This window comes from Paroedura picta, chromosome 2, assembly GCF_049243985.1.
Source record: "Paroedura picta isolate Pp20150507F chromosome 2, Ppicta_v3.0, whole genome shotgun sequence".
In the NCBI taxonomy this organism is placed as follows: domain Eukaryota; kingdom Metazoa; phylum Chordata; class Lepidosauria; order Squamata; family Gekkonidae; genus Paroedura; species Paroedura picta.
In genome coordinates this window covers 144,719,780-144,741,365 of record NC_135370.1, presented here as the reverse complement: position 1 = coordinate 144,741,365, position 21,586 = coordinate 144,719,780, and the positions used below count along the sequence as shown (strand labels likewise).

Sequence of the window (21,586 nt, the reverse complement as noted above, 5' to 3'; positions counted from 1 at the left end):
CACAGATACAATAAAACCTATTACACAAGCAAGAGAATACCACTACTAACACTGGAGGAAGGCAGGCAGGCAAGGCTGTCCAGTACAGCTGAGTCCTTTTCCACATGTGGAATTTGGCTGGGACTGGTGAACATCTGGTTTTTAGGCTAATGCTTGCTTCCAGATGATGTTGGTGCCAGCATGGACCTATCCCAGGCCTGTCCCAACTCAGGCCCTTCGTAGCCCTGTGGCGAGGGTATGCAGATATATCCGTGTTCCCTTTTTTGTCCTGGGCACCAACAGGGCCTATGTCAGGACAGGCCCATGTGGTAGGGGAAGAGTTGGGCCATCCAGGCCCAGTTCCGTCCCTGACCATGGCAACCCAGAAGGAACAAAAAATACCCCTGTTGGCTCTGCAGTGCAGTGCAGTGCCATGAGACAGCCTGGGGAATTTCATTTTTTAAAATAGACGGTGGGATCGCATCCCACTTTTTTGAAAATTTAAGAAATGCCCCACACCACCACCAGCGTGGCAAAACCTCTCTGCCTTGTCTGGAGGCACGATTCAGGTGGACTGGGTCAGGCACGGAAAATGCTCCAGTCTGGACCCAGGAAGTGGTGGAGCAAACTGCCCCATCCCAAGCACCCAGCAGCAGCTCAGCATGACACCAGTGCTGCGGAATAGGTCTGAGAGAGACAAATGATATCCTGCCAGCTGGACGAAGGTCAGCAGCATCCCCCCATCCCCCAACAACATGTTCCAAGGTGATTGCTTTAATCTCCTGCAGCCTATTATCAGTCCTGCTCTTGATTTTAACATTTTGACGACTTTGGGTATGCCCATAGCCTTAGACAGAACTTTGAAAAGAGACGCTCAAGCAAGAACTGGCGATGGAAAGAAATAAATTGTTAATTTGTCACCCTCCATCTCATACCAGATCTTTACTGCCTTGTCATGTCCTTCTTTGTTATCTGTTGCCTCCCCTCTCTTGACCCATGGTCTCTCTCCCCTTCCCTTATACCATGTCCTTCTTTCCTGACAGTCTTGTACTTGATTTGACTGTGATGCTTCCACAATTTAGCACAGGTTCTGTGGCTCACTTCAGCTGTGTTGCAACCTCTGCACAGTATTAATTCCACCAGTGCAATATCTGCAAGGATTACAGGCCTTTGGCATGCCAACTGAGAGTCATAGCTGCTTTGTATAGGTTGCAGCAAAGTTCAAACGGGACACCAAGCCCATGCAAATCACACAAGAAGGTCATTTGGCTTTGCCAACATCAAGTTTCTTTCTATTAGGCCTTAGTCTACCCTCTTCTTTCTCAGTATTCCTTTCATTATCTGTGCTCCTTCCTTTGTAATTACTCTATCTTCTACTTTAATTTCCAGCACTAACATTACTTTTCCCATCTTTATTTCAACCGGGTAAAAAATTTATATTTACGAACACAGTGTGGAATATCAGTAATCATGAATGGAATGGAGGTGAGAATGTTATCCCAAGTTTTCAGTTTTATGTGGGTGGATGGGGACCATCACTGCAGGTTTTGCCATGAAAACAGGGGAAACTCTTTGCAATGTGTGAGAAAGGGGGCACAGATCCCTGCCCCCACAGCCTGATTTGTACTTTTTCCTCCAGGCTGCAGGCTGCCACTCATGAGTGAGCCCAGCTGAGCTCTGTGACTGCAACAGCCAACTGAGCCATATGCAGGAGCTTTTTTGCCAGCGTGCCTGGAGTTTGGCAAAGGGGGCAGACAGGCAGGCAAGTGCCAAAGCCAGGGAGGCCATCCCAGACAGAGTAGCCTGGCATTGGGGATGGAGAGGGGCAATGGAGTAAGAGAGACCTTTCCTAGCCCTGTTCCTGGCCCAGTGGACAGTTTCTAGTGTTGGGAGTGGTGGTGGTGGGCAACAGAGCATGATGTCACATCCAGTGGGCGTTTCTGGGTGATGTCACTTCTGGTAATGTGACTTCTGGAGGTGCAGCAAGAAGGTGTGGCCTGCTGACAGCACCTCTTGAAGCCTGAAAGCATTTCTCAACAGTAAAAAAGGTAAAGAAAGGCTGCTGTAAACTGTGATCTGAGCAGCAGTGAAATCAATGGAGCTTACTTCTAAGAAAATCCTAAAGTAAACCAAGTTGCATGCATGGTTTAACTGACTGATCATGTTTCACAGTCTCATTATGCCAGATGTTATTTAACAGAACTTTACTTCAGATAATCCCTTTGCAAGGAGATAGAATTTTTGAAATTAGATCAAGGAAGTGAAATGAGAATACTTCCATCTGATATCTTTGAATATTGAGAAAGTTCTACACAAAACAACCTGTCAGGAAGGCCTGGTATTTAAGACAGAAGTTCTGCTGACAGACAAAGCAGTTGAGAGTCACTGTAACTGTTGAAGTTCTGGCAGGTGGACAGAGCCATGCAGGTCTCCTTCCTTCCTCTACAGGGCCCTGGCATTTGTCTGTTTTTTCCTCAGTCTAATATAACAGCATAGTGAAGAGATCACAAGGAATGAATTTAATTAGGTTGAGTTGATACCAAGAGACTTCTGTTTATACTTTTCTCCCGTATCTCAGTCCCTAATCTATAAATATACCAAACCCTGCCAGAATGGGGTAGAGTGTGCGCTTTGCCCTACATCTTTCAGGAATGATGCATGAAACTCTACTGCACATAAGGAGGCTGGGTGACTCATGATGTGCCACCACTCAGAAGAGACCTGTCATGAACCCCGATTCATGCCATCCTGGCTCCATCCGTCCCTGCATATTCTCACACTTCCATGCCCCCTCCGGCCAGCTCTGGCCAAGGCCATAATGCAATAAACCTGTCCTTTGAGAACTTCACTCCCTTCCTTTCCCAGCAGGAGAGGCTCCATCCGAATGTATCAATCTTACTGTAAGTGTCCTTGCGGAGACAGCCGAAAGTCTCAACAAAGTGCCAACCGCTTGATAAGGCTCCTGGCCATCTGGCCGCTTGGGAACCGGCTTTCTCTTGCCACCTTTCTGCTCTCCCGCCGAAATATCTTCGCCCCCCCTCCCCTACCTAGTGAGCCCTATAACTACCCCGCTTGTTCCCCCTGTACTTTGTTATTATCAAGATCTTTGCTTAGGAAGATCTTGGCATGCTTAAGCGTACTGTGGACTTTGCCTAATAAAGCTACTTTTGAAATTTGCAACCGGCTGTTGGATTTCGAATGCGCTTTCACCGGAGGCTCCACAGGCTGGGCTCAGCCTGATTCCTGACAAGACCTTGAAGGTGCAAAGACATCTTGGGTGTCCCTTTCAGGTTGACACTGAAAGAGGTCTTCGTTCCTTCCCCCACTTCACATGGCTGGTGAAGAAGGACTAGCACAACTAGAGGTCATCATGTTATTGGCTGGTTAAGCCATAACCAAGGCTTTGGTCAAAAACATAAGGTAAGCTAGCATCTAAGGATGATGGAAGTTTACTCAAGTAAGCCTCTCATGAGCAAGCAGGAATAGGTAAGGAATTGGTCCCTTGTGGCTGGGCAGCATAATTGAAATCATAATGATGATCAGCCCTGGAGAAAATAATGAGACTGAGTTCTCTTGGCAAAATCTCTGGGTAAAAGACCCCACAATACTGCAATGTGAGGTTTTGAGCCGGAGTGAGCGTGACTAATTGCTGGTAGACAAGAAGACTGCCTTCCCCTGAAAAGGGGAGTGCAATCAAATAGGTTTTTAATGTTAATGTTAATAAAACCCTAGTTCAATATACTAATTATATCTTCATTCTAGTATGTGGGGGTAACTGGAAAGTGTTTTAGTTTTAAATAATAACAAATGATAGCAGTTGAACACTACTACTACAAAAAAGCCCATTGTAATTAAAAATACAATGGGCGCTGGGAGGAGTGCTGGCAGCAACTCTTTTCCTCCCTCCCCTCCCACCCCAGACAGGCCCGCTGAGGCATGGAGATGCCACAGTGGGCCATTTGGGGGCAGGAGGGAGCACTGGTGTGGACTCCCTTCCTCCTTCCTCCCCACCCAGGACTGCCAAGACCTGGATAAGCTGTGGCATGCTTTTTGAGGGCAAGGGGGAGTGCTGGCAGGGGTCCTGGCCTTCCCTGCCCCCCATACCAGCGAGGCCAGGGCTCGTTCCCCTTCCCTTCCAGGCCCTGGTCGCCAGCTGGGTGACCTTCTGGAGGCCACCAACTGCAGTCTCAGGCCCTCCCCCCTCATGCTTCCTGGCTGCCTTATCTCTCACAGTGAGCAGAGCAGGCTAGCAGTGAGGAGGATGCGGCTGGGGTGGGACAGCCTACATGACTGGCCATTTATTGAACGGATGGCCAGTCAGGTATGTGATGAGTCCCAATTCCTCCCACTACCCCTTTCCCATTTTATTTATATTACAGATATTTTAAGAAGGTGTTTTTTGGAGGACAAACATGCTAAGGCAGATTTGGCTGTGGTTTCAATCTGTAAGTTGACTTTTAATGTATGCAATTATTTTGAATCTCTCTGTGTTTTTAATCCTTGTTTTCAACTTGGTTTATAATTTTGGTGTATTTTTTTTAAACCCACAAGTTACATTCTTACCAGTCTTGCATTTAAGGAGAGGTGGAACATACATGCTTTAACTAAATAACTAAATATATTGACATCTATTATTGCATTTCCCTATGGCTTTTACTAAGTTTCCAGGTCTTCATCTTACCAATGGCTGCCTATGCTATGCTACAGTTATGAAGGTCCCCATAGCAGTTTGCTACCATTGCCAGTCCTTATATTTTAAAATATGTTTTCTTTATTGCTGGGCTTACAACTTGGCTTGCTCAAAAATCACTGAAACATGAGACCTGCTATCACTAATTTAAAGTCAATCTCTCTCATTAGTGATTATGATAAGCTTGTACAACAGTGACATTCATTTGTATATTTTAGCATTTCACAGCCATCACAGAATGCAAACGCCTGACATTGGAATCAGTTTGATTTCTTTCATGATTGAAGATATTAAGCACTACAAGACCATTGAAATTTTGATCTGATTAGGATCAAAATTCCTCAGGATCAAAACACTTTCTTTTTTCCCCCTACAGTTTTACTAATTGTGTGCTACTTGACATTGTGAAGTTATCCCACAGCATGATAGCAAAACTTGTGAAGTATGTTTCTACTGTCAGGAATTATCAGTTCATTCTATCTGTTTTCTTTATGCGCTTAAGGTTATTAAAAGAAAAAAATTATAATTGATATGTAGAATGTGAAAGTCTGAGTTTATTTGTAGCTGAGAAACTGAACTGCAAAGTAATATGAAATATGTAGATAGGAATTTCTAAGTGAATGTACACAAAAGCAGCCATGCATGTGTAACTGAGGAAAATCTGCAAGAAAATGTTCTATATTGACAAGCAAGTGTGCTTGAAAATAGGAAGTGATGAATAAAATAATGGTGCAGCAGGTTTGTTTTCAGAAAATCTGGATCGCTTCAGCGACTGGAAACCAAGTACAGATTATATAAGAGAGAATGCTACCAAATGTCTCCATCAGAGACCTTTGCTTTATGGGAAATGAACTGACCTTGCTTACTGTTCCTATGGGATTGTGTTTCTTATAGCTGTAAATCAAGTCTTGAAGAAATAGGATGCTGTTCTCCAAGTAATAGCTGAGGCTGACAAGTATCCTCTTTGTCAGTGTCAGGTTTATGAATTTAGACCTCAATTAAGATTCCAAAATGAAAAAAGGCACATATTATATCTGTAGCCACACAATACTAGTGACATTATTCCACAAGCAATATATCCACTTTGAAAATCCTGGTACTTTGTCCAATTTTTGTCCAGCAATATATTCATGACATCCTCCAGAGGTCTTGACTCCCTTCCACATCCTGCTGAGCTCCTCGCCAGAAAGTACTTGATGTTACTGTTCAGTGAACATCATTAATTTTTTTCAATTAATTGAGGAGACATATGCTTCTACATTATGTGACACATATCCTTTTTTGAAGCAGCAAATGGACTTGCTAAATCAGAATGTAGCAGCATTGTTATATGAAAACAATGCCTTTTCCAGAGGACTTTTTATATATTAAAGTCAGAGAAAGTAACTTAATTACTTTTCTGCCTCTCATTGTTATTGGCATAGAAAATACGAACATAGGAGAGGCTACAGATGCCCCGATTCTCAAATGAGTTTCTCCAGAGAAGTTCCATTCAGGCTACAGTGGATAATTGCAGCTCAGTTATCCTGCTGCTAGGACTGCACAACACATTTTTCTTCTTTACCAGAAATGAGGATGGAACACAAGTGCCTGGTTAAATGTGATGCTGGACTTGGTAAGTAAAAAATGATCTTGGTCAAGATCCCACATGCCTTTCATCCATTGGGATAGATCCTACCCCTATCCTATTACTCCATGGAGGAAATTGAACAGCCTTCCTTTAACTTGTGGCTCTTCCTCTGGAAGAAGGCTCCTTGTTAGATAGTTAACAATTGGAACATAGTTCACCTAGGCAGAGCCTGCCAGGGAGATGGAAGAAAGGAAAGCTGAAGACAGTGGGGCAGATAAAAGCACATTGGATGCTGGGTGGGAAGGAAAGAAGGAATGAGGAAAACAGGAGAGGCAACTGGGACTTTCAGAGAAGGAATGAGGAAATAGTTGGGGGAAAGGGAAAATGGATCCTTGTAGATCCCCTGCTTATAAGACAGATATTGAAATCAGTTTCATGCTGTTGCAGGACAATTAACTGTAAAAGTCAGGATCCTGTAAGAACAGAAAAGCGAAAACATTTGCTTAGTGCCATGACAACAACAAAAAAAGAGACAAATTTGGTGACAGGAATTGATCGGAAGTGAAAGATTGTTATGGAAAATTGTGGCGGTCACATTTGCAATACTGTGTACAGTTCCAATCAGTTTAACATTCAGCTGAAGAAGTTACTAAATTGTGACCAACTTTAGAATGACAGAGATGGTGTATCTGTGAAGAAAGGCTGAATAAGTTGAAGGGCCCAAAGACATTGTAAAGCAGTTGTAATGCGTGAACCAGTGCTAACAGGAAAGGCAGTCACATCAGACTACCAAGCATCATGAGAAGCACATGAAATCTTGTGGGGTCAGAGCAAATAGAGACCATAATGGCATGGAACCCCCAAAGTAGGGGGTAAAAGTTCATTGAGGCTATGTTGGGTACAAAGAGTCAGAAAACAACACCATCTCTGTGACTAATATGTTCAGAATGTGTTCAGTTGTGCTCTTCTATTTTAAGTGTGTGCCAATATACATTTTCCATGTAATCGACATATGTGAAGACTACTCTGAAAGCCCGTTGAATCCTGGAATGCAACGGGCGCTAGCAATGGGCGCCCCATGAGGGCTCCACCACTGCCCTACCTGCCGTTCCCTTTTGTGGCTGCGTCGATGGCTCCGCAGCTGACCAGCCTGATGCACGGCGCTTGAGGTGGTCGTTGTGCTGGCAGCTGGGCCGATGGCTCCACAGCCAGTTGGCCCACCACAGCCACTGGCTGCCGGGTCAATTGGTGGCCAAGGCAGGGCATTGCGGAAGCGCCCTCTTTGACTGGCTGAGTGCCTCACAGGTGGCTTCTGGAGGTGGGCGCTCCAGAAGCTGGCCCAATCCAGGTGTGTCCAGCTTTGCTAGGTACCCGGATTGGCCTGTGCAGGTAGAAACACAGGCTGGACACCCGGATGCGTCCTAGACAGCGCTCCACCTATAGGGGCTTTTCACAAATATTAGAGCCACCAATGGTTAGGATGGCAAAAAGGAGAAAAAATAAAGATTAAAGGCAAAGCACTCTGAGACCAATGATAAGCCTATACCACTCTAATGATCAGTAGACTCTACCTTGGTCTGACAAACAAAGACTTGAAGTCTGTGGACATCAGCTACTAAGATTGATTACTTTTATTAATCTAGTAGTTTGAATAAAAGCTAGGTATGCTATAGGAGGTATGCTGTAGGAACATAAAGTGTGCCATGAACAATAAAGAGTGTATTGCATCATTTGGTCCTGTTCTGTAAGAAGTGTAATCCACCACAGATGAAAAAAGATCCCTTGAGTAGAGAAAAGTCTGCTGGACTTCACCAATACAATGAACTGTTGCAAATGAGTTTTTCCCTCAAGCACAATATCACTTGAACACAGTAGCAGTGATTCAGCCCCCTAATTAAGATTGGGCTACACTATGTGGACAGAGGGAGCTTAACCCTTTCTCTCTTACAATTTTGCTGAACTAATGCATTTCACCCATCGCTATTAGTGGCCCTGAGAAAGAAATAACACAGGAAAAGACAGAGTGCCTGTCTTCTTCCCTTCCAAAGCTAATACAGGAGTATGTGATTAGAGGGGAGAAATTTCAATTCTCTTGGGGAAAAGGGTTAAACTCCCTCTCTCTCCTCATAGTGGGGTTCTGACCCAAACTGTCTACTATCATCCTTTTAAATTCATGATAAGAAATGTTCATGGATCTTCCAGCATCTGTTATGCCAGTGGCTTAGAAACAGAACAGAAGAAATGTGTGAGATCTTATATTCTAATAGCAAAGTCAGGATATCTTTGGATACTTAAATCCAATGACTGGAGCTGTAAATGGGCAAGGCAGATCTTTCTACAAAAAAGTCACAGCTTTGCAGAAAAATGTGAAATCTAAAAAATATACACTGGGCAGCGTTAACAAACCAATATGAGTGCCTGTGTCTTTAAAAAATTCTTGAGTGCCTGTGGCTTTAAAAAAAAACAATTCTCTCAGCAGCTGTAGCCACAGTATGTCAAGCTTGGCTCTGTCAGTAAATGACGGCAGGGGGGAGGGCCCTCTTCAAGCATAGTTTGGCCTTTGAGGGAGGGATTCTTGGAGCCTGACAAAGGTTGCCAACCCCAGGTTGGAAAGTTTCTAAAGATTTTGTTGTGGAGGAGGGCGTGGTTTGGGTAATGGAGAGGCCTCGGCCGAATATACTAGAGTCCACCCTCCAAAGCAGCCATTTTCGCCCGGGTGACAGATCTGTTGCCTATAGTTCAGTTGTAATTCTAGGGAATCTCTAGGTCCTGCCAGGAACATGACAACTCAAGGCCTGACAGCACCCTCTATGTGACTTGATACCACCAGACTTGCATTGTTCAGTGAGTCCTGGCTGCTTGCTACTCTTCAACAGCAGTCACCCAATGAACACCAACATGGTGCAGCAGTTAGAACTTCATAGTAGGGTCTTCAAAACCCAGGTTTGGGCCTTGCTGTGAAAGCTGACTAGTCACATAGTTTTAGCCTAACCTACTACACAGGATTCTTGTCCAGATTAAATACAAGAGAGAATAATGTAAGCTGCTTTGGTTCCCACTGTGAAGAAAGAGGGACGTTTTCTTAGGCAGAGGTTGCAGAGGAGAGGGTAAAGGTGGAAAGTTGAAGCAATGGGCAGATAAAGTTAGGCTGGCTACTGGAAGGGAAAAGGATGGGACTGCCAACTCATGGTTGGAAAATTCCTGGACATTTGTATAGTGAAGCCCGGAAAGGGGGGGGGATTGCGGAGAGGAGTGACATCAGACAGGTACAGATATAGACTCCACTCTCCAAACCAGCCGTTTCCTCCACAAGAACTACCTCCAGGTGAGGGCTGGAGATCACCTGGGATTACAGATGCTGTCCAGATAAGAGAGAAAATTCCCCCTGAGAAAATGGCTGCTTTCTTCCCCAAGCCTCAAGGACCCAAGGCTCCACCACAAAATCTCTAGGGATTTCCTCACCTAGAGCTGGCAACCCTACAAGAAATTGATCTCTGTAGCGGGGAGATTTGTTGTGATTTCTGGAGAGCTGTGGCCACCTCTGCTGCTGTGGAGGGGGGGGAGCAGGGGGTGACTGGCAATCCTGCCACCACTTCTGCTGTGAAAGAAAGCAGGCAGGAGGCTGAGAGTGATGGAGATAGAAAGAAATAGGGATGAAGTGTGTGTGGGAAGAAAGACTGATGCAGTGGGGGTCTGAAAGAGAGAGACTGAGTGATGATCTGAGGAGCCGGAAAAAGAGAGGGGACATGCATGGAGAAGACAGAGAGACCAGTAAGCAAAAGGGTAGCAGAAGGGGAAAAGAGTGTGAGAGAGGGAGAGAGGAGGAAGCAAAGGTGTGGGGAGGAATGGGGTAGTCACCTTGCAAGTTTCTTGCAGGTCCCCACTTTATAAAATTATCAGTGGTGTAGATATACTGAATAGAACTCTTCCTGCGATTCAGTAGTACAAATAAAGTTGATTGGCAGCATTACATCACACAGCAAAGGAAGTACTTTTTCATGAGACACATGATCAATTTTTGGAATTCATTTACCACAGAATAGTCTGACAGTCACTAGTGGACAAATTCATGAAGAATGGGTCTATCAACACATTAGAATCATAGAGTTGAAAGGGACATCATGGGTCATCTAGTCCAGTGGTCCCCAACTTTTTTATCACCGGGGACTGGTCAATGCTTGACAATTTTATTGAGGCCCGGGGGGGGGGTAGAGGACCCATATCCAGCCTGCATTGGTTGCCAGTTGTGGCCTGGATCAAGTTCAAGGTTATGGTGTTAACCTTCAAGGCTGATTCTGTGAAGGCAAAGGGGTGGCAGGTTACAGTAGATGAGCGATTGGGATGTGAATGTCCTGCATAGTGCAGGGGGTTGGACTAGATGACCCATGAGGTACCTTCCCACTCTATTATTCTATTATTCTATTTATTTATTTATTTAGATTTCTCTACCGCCCATTTCTTTGCAGCTCTGGGTGGTTTACATTGAACATTATACAATACAAATTACATGGAACGATATATAGTAACAACAATATGTAACATCAACTTTCAAATAAGGCATCAAAACATTGCAAAAGCACATTATAATATAAATAACAATTAATAGTAACATTGGGGGTTGGTTCTTTCAGTATTGGGTGAAAGATGCTATGATTCTATGATTCAAGGCCCTTCGCGGTCTTGGGCCCTCATATCTGAGGGACCAACTAGTGCCTTTTACTCCTTGCAGGGCCTTGTACTCTGTGGGTACTAAACTGTTGGTAGTTCCTGGCCCCAGGAAGGTTCACCTCAACCAGGGCTAGTGCCTTCTCAGTCCTGGCCCGACATGGTGGAATGAGTTTCCTGATGAGCTGAGAGCTCTGCAGGTGCTTTCATGGTTCCTCAGGGCCTGCAAGACAGAGCTCGTCCACCAGGTCTTTGGTTGAGGCCAGAGCATGGGAGATCTGGTGACCCCTCAACCTACCCACTCACACATACATTGATGTTCCATCTGATAGGACAGGCACCCCTAGTACCCCCCCCAGAGGTGCTGCGTGAGAGAGGAGTGAGGTTTTAGTTTTAGACATTTCTCACTGCCCCCTTCCTTTTCCTCCCCCTCTCTCCTAATTTGGCCATCAGCCCCTGACCAGTCCCTGTCCACCCTCCATGCCCTCCCCCAAGCGCCATATCCCAGGACACCCCGAGTCCTAACATCTGCCCCTCACCCCCACGGGGGAGGAAATCTCTTCCCCGCCCCCTCCACCCCTGACCTTGAAGACAGTCAGGCCCGCTTCCTCCTCCTACCATAATAATCTCCCATTCCTGCTCCAGAGGAACTGCTTGGGAAGACCCCCACCCACCTTTGGCTACCTACCTCTGCCTCCTCTAGTCCAAAAGCTGCTTCCCCCAGGCCACGACCACCCTCCCCCCTCCCAGAGGGCCTGCGCAGGGAGGGGGCCAGTCAGCTGGCTGGCTGCCCCTTCCCCTGTTCCCCCCTTCCCTGTATCTGTAGCTGCAGCATCCCCATCTCTCCGCTGCCTGGCTGGCTCTTTATTTCCTGCCATGGGCCAGATGGGAGAACTGCCCCCCGCCTTCTTCTTCTTTTCCTCCTTCTTTTCCTCCTCCGCCTCCTTCTCGCATCATGGTGGTGGCAACGACGAAAGAGGTAGCGGCTAAGCGCGGCCCACATCGCTTGGCTCAGGCTCGGTGTGCAGAGGCCACCCCTCACCAGCCATCATTGGATGGCACCAGAGGGGCGGGCTTAGCTGGCGGCCGCTACACTCCTCTGATTGGGCAAATGGACAAGCAGGACAGGGGAGCAAGCTGGCCTCTGTTTCTTTTCACAGTGGTTGCAGAAGGCAGCGGGCAGGAACCTCGTTGCCATGGAGTTGTGTGGGCTGCCCTGGGAATAAGGCGCTCCTGGACATGAGATGAGGGAGTCCTAATCAGAGCGGGAATGGAGAAGGGGAGCTTTGTGACCTGGACTTCTGCAAAGTTGGGTTGATGTTGGTGGGCTGAAGTGTCTAACTTCTTAGACAGAGCTACGGCCTGGTACTGACTGATCTACAGACTGGTATGGGTTCGCAGACTGGGGGTTGGGGACCGCTGATCTAGTCCAACCCCCTGCACTATGCAGGACACTCACATTAAAACAGCAAAGAATTAATACTGAAACAATTCTACAGTTTTACTTAGTGCTTTAATTTATATCTTTCTGGTATATCCAATTGTGAGATAACATACAGTTCAATGAACAAAAGCTATAACTTATTGTTAGAAGTTTATCTGTAACAGTTTCCTTTATATTCCCTATAAAAAACACCCCTGAAACAAAAATGGCCTTCTACAATGAACATATACAGTTTTAATAACCACCACCATTTTGAATTTGCCATTCAATATAGAATTGTTCTATACTTGTTAATCACCTAAAGATTACTTATGAAATGCTTACAGCCCTACCAAGAACCAAGGCTTGAGGTTCAGAGGCAGTTGGAATGGGAATCATAATAGCACTGTATTTGGCAACGGCTGGAAACTAAGAGGAGAGCAAGATAAGACTTTTGGTTGACTTATGGAAACTATTCAGAGCCTTTTTAAAAGGGTAGGCAGGAATTAAATAGAGAAGAAGAAGAAGAAGAAGAAGAGTTGGTTCTTATATGCCGCTTTTCCCTACCCGAAGTAGGCTCAAAGCGGCTTACAGTCGCCTTCCCATTCCTCTCCCCACAACAGACACCCTGTGGGGTGGGTGAGGCTGAGAGAGCCCTGATATCACTGCCCGGTCAGAACAGTTTTATCAGTGCCGTGGCGAGCCCAAGGTCACCCAGCTGGTTGCATGTGGGAGAGTGCAGAATCGAACCTGGCATGCCAGATTAGAAGACCGCACTCCTAACCACTACACCAAACTGGCTCAGAGACCACTACACCAAACTGGCTCAGAGACCATCTGGACACACACACACCCATTGGCAATAGTATTTTTAGGCCTACTAATAATTTTAAATAGATGATTTACTTTTACTTTGCAAAAGAAGAACATGCTAGACTCCTTTAAATGACCAGGGGTTTCCCTTCCCACTGCAGATCCCCTGGTTTTCTGCAGCTGCATCATCATGTGAGATAATTGGGCTTCAGCAGGAAGGGCAGGAAAGGAAGTTCTATTCTGCTAATTGAAAATTTAGTCTGGATCCAGCTACAGGACATACCCTGGTGGAAGGATGACCTGCAGGATCACCCAGAGAGTAGACCAGGCTTCTCCTTGCAAAATGGTCTTTTTGCTCACAGTGTTGCTCAACAAGAAGGTTAATTTGAACCCTGCGCTCTCCTGACCACCAAAATGGCCAGCCTAGGACCCCCTCACTCAGCCACCACAAATGGAGTGGTAGGATTACAGAAAGCAACATCTCAAGTGCCGGAATTAATGCAGCAAGTGAAACAGACAGGAAGTAACAGAGGCCTTTTTGAGGGCCCTTGGCTTCCCAATATACTCCTCAAGTTATGCCTTTTGTATCACCGGATGGGCATTCTTTTGAGTTCAACTTTCATGCAGACGTCTCAGATTCCCTGCTATGCAACCACAAATGCAAATTCAGTGTGATTCAAATTCACCAGACTGAGAGTCAAACAATCACTGACAATCTTAAGTGACTGATGAAAGTATGCATGTTACACCTGAATGAGTCACAGAAGAAACCAAAAAGGAATCTAAAGTGCAAGAGCAGGTGATTTTTGACAAGGACCAGGGTACTTACAATCTAAGTGACTGTGCCTGATCCCTTCCACATCTTCAGCATGAATGAAGTGGTAACATCTCTTCCCTACGATGTCTACAGGAGTCAGATCCATATAATCACTAATCCTATAAAGCAAAAATAGATCCTATAAATCCAGAAGGGGAAAAATACAGTAACAAACAGTCAAATGAATTCTGTCCTAATCTCAAATATGTGTCTGCCCGTAAAGCCATTTTTGTATTATCTTGCAGTGATAGTGTAGATAATCAGCATTTGCTGTCGCATCCACTTATTTTGCAGACACACAAAGTCATAAGGGCGCAACTACACATTACATGTAGCTCTGTGATTGTTTTTGCCATTTGAAAAACGTGAAATGCAGCCTCAAGGAGATCAGAATATGAGAAGATGGGCTAAATAAGAGTACCTGTAAATTTCTCCAATGGGAGTACAAGTAGCTTGGTGCTGGTGATCTTTGGTGAGAAAAGAGTGCAAAGAGCTTTGGTGGGACGACAGTCCCACCCGCATCTAGACTTCCTTTGAATCATAACCTTCACAGTGCTTCTGTAGTAGAAAAAAATTGGGAAAACCCCAGAGCTACCCATAATGCATAATTCTGCATTGGTCTTCAAACAAACATGTGGGGAAATTACTGGTGTGCAAACACAAGGCATTATAGCAAACTGAGATTGAGTTTTTCACAAGGAAAATTGCTGAAATCGGCCCCGTTCAAATAAATGCAGAAGCCAGCAAGCCCGTATTCCTCATACAAAAGTCGCTAAGAGAACATAATTCCTTAAAAGACTAAGCTTCTCATTAAAAGAGCAAGATAATTCAAGGTTACATAATAAAATGAGAACATGCTATGCTTATGCTAAATGATTAGAGACACCTTTCATTTCAACAGATTGGTCTTCTATTGGGTATATTTGAAAAAAGCCTTTTCAACAGTTTCTTGGCACAAAGTCCAAACGGGCATTTCAAGCGATATCATTTAAATGCGGAGACATACAGATGCCTGGGGGTGTTATCTTTTTTAGTCTTACTCTGCTGGGAGCTCAGCTTTCACTCCTGGCTCTTTCAACTGGGACTTTGTGGTTTCCTCGACACAGAAACTTCTAAATCCTTTCGGCAGTTTTTCCTGCTCTATGCTCTGCTCAGTCTCTCTATGTACAGAGATGTTTCTGTCATTGATTGTCCAGATGTCAATGTCCTCAGGCATCAGTTGTAAAAAAAAAAAAAAAACCAAAAGTGTCCCAAACTGAAAAATACATTGGGTGAACTAGCCTAGTCTGCACAAGCATTTTATTTTTTGTTTAGAAGACAGTGTTCATTTCCATGCTTTAAATAGAATTATATTTGTTTCTTCCCAAGTATGAACTGGTAGCCAGTGAGCATTTTGTAGGGACTTTTCCAAAGGAGAGAGGCCTTAAAGACTGTTACTTCTAATTCCCCCCCCATTTAATATGCAAAAGAATTTTACAACCTGAGCAGAAGATAACTACTGTAATGTTAAAAAAGGCAGTGCAGGACACTGTGCAGCTCCAGATGAACGGGGCTTCCTGTGTTAATGAGCACCCATTCATGCACACAAGCTTAAGAGGGAATATTGCTTACAGAAGAGCGACCAAATTTCAAACAAGGTGCAAATATTAAAATTCCTGGTAAAGGGCTAATCCCTTTAAGGTACAGTAAGAACCACACACATTTTTTTTAAGTCAGCAAATTAAAGATATACTCATCAGTCAAGAAATCTCTCTAATGCAGTAGTTTTGATAGCAGTTTCTTCAAGGAAGTTTGTTTCCAGTAGGTTGTGGAGAGTTTATATTTGCTAGGCTACAATGGATGCTTTTTTAAAATTATTATTATTAATCAGAACCAACTTAGAATTGTTGCAGGCAGAAGTAGTGGAGAACTTGGTCAACATTCTCTGGCTTGCCCAGTCAGAGACCATAGCCATCAATCTTCAGACTAGTTTCCTGCTGGTCTGCTGATAAGGCTGCCTGGGCAGGTAGGATGTCTCTCTGTTCTGGCTCTTCCCAAGCAGAAGACTAAATCACAAAAAACCTTGTGGCAGAGAGCTTAAGGCACACCAGTGTGAAAATTCGCTCCCCGTTCCACTGGCTGGTGACATGACTTATTTATGACTTGTGGATTGTGGATAGAGTTTGATCACATTGCAACATAAGTAAATGGCTACTAAAGGCAGATCAATCTCATCTGCTTATCATCTTTTGCTGCAGTCAGTGCTGAAAAAAATGGATCCTTCGGGATTTTTGTACTTGAAACAAGCTGAACATTTCCCCCCTCTCCCCCTTAATAATTTTATATATAAAAGTTATACTAATTCCATCTGTGCCTAAGTATTATAATGCATTATATAAAGCATCAAGATGTTTATCACTTACAGTGCACAGCAGAGTTATGAAGTCAGACAGCAAGAGGCACTTTACAAACCACAAACCTTGAAAGTATCAGGGTTTAATATGACAGGAGACTGCTTTGCAAATCAACTAAAATACAGACCTGGGTGTAGTCTGCACGGGGCTTTTTACCCACCCCCAGTTCGAATGAATCCCTGCAGCCTACACTGAATTCGATTTACGTTTTGAAGAAGAAGAAGAGTTGGTTCTTATATGCCGCTTTTCCCTACCCGAAGGAGGCTCAAAGCGGCTTACAGTCGCCTTCCCATTCCTCTCCCGACAACAGACACCCTGTGGCGTGGGTGAGGCTGAGAGAGCGCTGATATCACTGCTCAGTCAGAACAGCTTTATCAGTACTGTGGCGAGCCCAAGGTCACCCAGCTGGTTGCATGTGGGGGAGCTCAGAATCGAACCTGGCATGCCAGATTAGAAGTCCGCACTCCTAACCACTACACCAAACTGGCTCTTTTTGATTTTGGGTGCTTTAAATTTTCCTCTGAAACATCCATGATTGATTCATGGTGACCCTACCTTTCCCCTGCGATATCCTGGAGTGGATATAAGCCTCGATATTTGAAAGATTGCCATGAGTAAATGTGTAGATGGCTTCTTTTTGCGAATTAATTTACTGCTCCATGCCTGGGAGCAAAGAAGACTTCTGTTCAAGGACTTCCTGGTTTCCGGTTGCAAAGTGACTGTGCTCTAGAAGCCCTAACTTCTCTCAGCAGAGATTTGCCCCTTGGATTTATTCCCCCTCCTCTGCTCTCTCCAATCGTCTCCCCCCCTCCTCGTTCAAGAAAAGAAAGAGCCTCCTGTTGCACTTGCCCCCCCCCCATTCTGAGCTTCCCCAATCATGTGCAGAACATTTTCTGTTTCAATGGGGGGGATAGAGGAAAACCTGAGTTCAAATCAATCTGAATTCAGCAGGATCCACAATGGAAAAAACAAAGTAAGTGCAGAATCAGCCCTGTAGAGAAGACACTCTTTAAAAACTAAGGAAGCCATTCTTAGTTAATTCTAATTTAATTGTCACATTGTATTGTCCAGTTACACACTCCTAAGCCCATTGCCTTCAATGGACTTAGAAAGCTATAACTCTGCTTAGGATGGCACTGTGAGGCATGGCAACCAAGGCATGACTATGTAGACAAAGGGACTATGGCAGCCTTGCGAATCATTTTGAGTTCTCTGGGAGAATGTAAGTGGGATGAAATCTCCAGTATGGGAGGCTTCAAACCTGCTGCCTCGAGGTTCCCCATGATGAATGACAGAGAGGCAAGGAACATATTTAGCCTGCACCTCAATTGTACTTATCTAATTTTTTCCCCCACAGAGCAGTGAGTGATAGTTGAAGTCATTCTCATATAAAATATTGCATGCCCATACACTGTGAGAATAGGTAATGGGGGCTTCACTGAAAATGGGGTGGGGGAATTCACTGATAATTCCTGAGGTATGAGGAATTGGATTTGCCCTAAGGGAAGATGTCCCAGAGGATCATTGGAAAACCTGGGATCTTCCCCCTACCTGCCAAAACGATCAGCAGTTTGCTAATAGGAAAATATGAGGCAGAATTAGTTTTACCCTTAGACTGATAACTTAGTAGAAGGAGTAACACTGTAGTCTAGAAAGTTTCAAGACGTCACCTCTGAAACATGCATGTTACTGTGCAGGCTTTCATTAGGAGTCCAGTTCCTAAACATGTATTTTCATTCATTACAATGAGTGCTGCTCATTGCTGCTCATTGCTGATCTGCCTAGGTGCAGTAAATTGATTTCCCAGTTCCATTTTCTATGAGCTGTGATACCCATTATAGAAGAATCATTAGTACTCATTATGGAAGTACCCTGTGATTTGTTCAAATATACCTGAACGAGTTTATAATATATATCTATCATTACTAGAAAACAGTAAATGTGGAGCATACTTTACCCATGGTGAGAGTGCTAAGTCTCAGTTACCCTTTGGAGAGCATAGATTTCACTACGGACAAAATCCATGGATTGCACCATGGGTAAAATTGTTATGTAGCAGCAAGAAAATAACCATGTTATTCAATAGCACATAAATGAGCTCACACCTGCTAGCCAAACAAGAATTTTTTTTTACATTTTGCTGCTTCTCACTACCCATATATCACTTGCTATTCCTGTAACTAAAACAGTTCCACAGGGCCTTCAAAACTGAGCTCCTCCATCAAGCATTTGGTTGAGGTCAATCAAAACTAAACAACATCTACTGGGTCCATGAACCTTGAACCCATGTGACAGATATGACCAATCATGGACTTGTTAAATGGTTCACTATGTTAGAATGTTATTTCTCTGTTTATTGTTATTATTGTTTTTACCTTTCATTCATTATAATCACTAAATTTGATGGATTGTTCTGTTTAGTTTTATGTGAACCACCCTGAGCCTTAGGGGAGGGTGGTATACAAATGTAATAAATAAGTTAATACAATTGGCACAGCAGACTAACCTCCCCCTCAGTGTCTTCACTAAATTTCCATTTTCCAACTGCATTAATACTGTTTTCCACAATAAGATCATGCATAGCTATGCATGCTGACTTTTGTTGCTTATTAGTCCAGTCAATTATTTAAAAGTGCAGCTTTTCTAGATGATGCTATATGACAGCCTTTCTCAACTTTGTTACCTTTGAGAAACCCCTGAAACATTTTTCAGGCTTCAAGAAACCCAAGAAGTGGTGTGATCACTCAGAATGCTTGGGAAGCATAGCTGTGTACATGCCCACCGAGGACTTCTCCACTTCCCACCCACTCCAGGCCCATCATTGGCCATTTTGGGAGGGGGGCATGTCAACATAACCATATATGGTCATATCACCCAATACATGTTTTACAAATTTAATATATATATATAAAATTAATTAACTCCCACCCATTCAGGAAACCCTCCTAGGGCTGCCAAGAAATCCCAGATTCAAATGGGTAGCCGTGATGGTCTGAAGTAGCACAATAAAATCAGAGTCCAGTAGCACCTTTAAGACCAACAAAGATTTATTCAAGGCGTGAGCTTTTGAGTGCAAGCACTCCTGAGGAAGAGCGCTTGCACTCGAAAGCTCACATCTTGAATAAATCTTTGTTGGTCTTAAAGGTGCTACTGGACTCTGATTTTATTAAGAAATCCCAGGGTTTCATGAAACCCTGGTTGAGAAAGCCTGCCATATGCACCCCAATCTTTTAAGACCCACTGAAAATAGAATTACTTGAAACATTTTTGGGAGGCGGAAGCTCCCATCTAACTACAACTGATTAAAGACAACATTTGGAGTTGACCAGTCTCTGACACTGAATTGACAAAGTGTCCAGAATTAACAGTGGAACAAAGTTTGAGACCAGTGGCACCTTTAAGACCAACAAAGTTTTATTCTAGATATAAGATACCTGAAGAAGTGTGCATACACACAAAGGCTTATATCTTGAGTAAAACATTTGTTGGTCTTAAAGGTGCCACAGGACTCCAACTTTGTTCGGCTGCTTCAGATCAACACAGCTACCCACCTGATATCTAGAATTAACAACCTTCGTCACCTTATGCTACAAACTTTACCGCACTGAAACAAGCAATCAGAGGACTACCTTATTCATTTATTCATTATTTTATTTATATCCCACCCTTCATTTGCATCCCAGGGCAGCTAACAACATTTTAAATTACAATACAACAAAACACTGTAATTAATAATATAGTTTCCATTAAAATAACGACAGTGGACAATAGACACCTGGCAACTGGTAAAAAATGGTTTCCGTCCTCCTTGGTCCGGAGGTGGGATATGTTGGATAACCCCTGAGAAAAATTTATGATATACACATGCATGACTCATAGATCCTCAGGGTAAGATGATAAACTGATCCAGATGTGCCCTTTGTAAAAGATATCTATATGCATTTGAATGTTTTAGTGCAGATGGGGCAGATTTGGCTTGAAAGGAGGCAGCTTGTATTAGGATCTTTCTCATGCACTCAGTGGTACACTTTCAAGAGTTCTAGAATTCCATTGTGGGAACTACTGATCCAGAGGTTACTACTGTAGTTTTGCAGTCAGAAAAGCAGTATTTAGATTGTGAATCTTCCCCAAGGCAGTCTCCAGTGTAGTTTTCCAACTCTCACAATGAACTTTACCCTTTCTTTGAGCAACAAGAGACAACTGAATGAAAAATACTACATATACCAGGACTAATTATCATCATGGTAACTGAATGCCCTTCAAAACTTTTATAGTGGTAGAACTGAATATTTAAAATGTACAACACTGAAAAAAACAAAAAGTCAAAATGCTGTACCTATTTTCACAGTATATGATATTGAGGTCCATGTTTACTCGCGTAACAAACATATGGCAGTCGATTCTGACTTCATTGATCGTAGGAGGGGGCAAAGCATGAGCAACAACTACGAGCCCCATAATTTGGCTAGGAACTGTGCGCCCATGGGACAGCGAGACTCTCAGGCGTAACCTTCCTGTTATATGAATCACCTGCAAAACAACAGACAGTAAAAGAAAATCTCAGTAAATGCATGATACAAATGTGAAAGCAATCCTTTTAAAGGACAGCGTGATTATTGTAAAGAGCACTTAACTCTGCCAGAATTGTATCTAGCCCCCACCAGTATTAGTCTTAAGCTTATTAATATTGGCTGTCAACATGTCCTGAATGTCCTCATGCTAGGAAAGAAGAGAAGAACATAATGGCCAAATGCTGCACATCCATCAAATCTAAAATTCAGCATAGCCCTGGTTATTGATCTCATTTATTTAGTTAATTAGTAACTGCTTTTTTTTTTTAGGGTAAACCATAAAACAAAGAGGTGGATTGAAAGAAATGTACAAGTGATGACAGATGAAATGGTACCCTAATTTTAAAACATTTTGGGGATTAAATGAAGAAACATGTATAACAGTCATTCTGAAACCCTGCCAGGACATTCTTTAACTCAATTGTCAGTACGTCCTACTTCAGTGATGCTTTTTTGCACCCTTAAATGTCTTCCTGCATGTTTAATATGAGAGGCATGAGCCAGAAACTCATGAGCATGTGTCAACAAACATAAGTTGCTTGGGATATCCCAACATCAATTGCACTTCATGCATTGTGTAGGAAATGAGGCAGCATTTCCCCCATTATCACAAGCTTAATATAGACATAGGTTCCTGCAATACTTATTTGAAGGGCAGCCAATAG

At 43.7% G+C, this 21,586-nt stretch overlaps 1 protein-coding gene across 13 annotated transcripts in view; it reads right to left on the bottom strand.

The window, feature by feature from the left end:
• The window catches only part of NPAS3 (neuronal PAS domain protein 3), an 885,376-nt gene that overhangs the window by 25,064 nt on the left and 838,726 nt on the right, over positions 1-21,586 (bottom strand). For all 13 annotated transcript variants that reach the window (XM_077323058.1, XM_077323057.1, XM_077323059.1 and 10 more), the window contains 2 exons: positions 20,687-20,880; positions 13,970-14,076 (listed from right to left, as the gene is read on the bottom strand). In XM_077323058.1, coding sequence (XP_077179173.1) covers positions 13,970-14,076; positions 20,687-20,880 — 301 coding nt within the window. The remainder of the gene's footprint in view (positions 1-13,969; positions 14,077-20,686; positions 20,881-21,586) is intronic.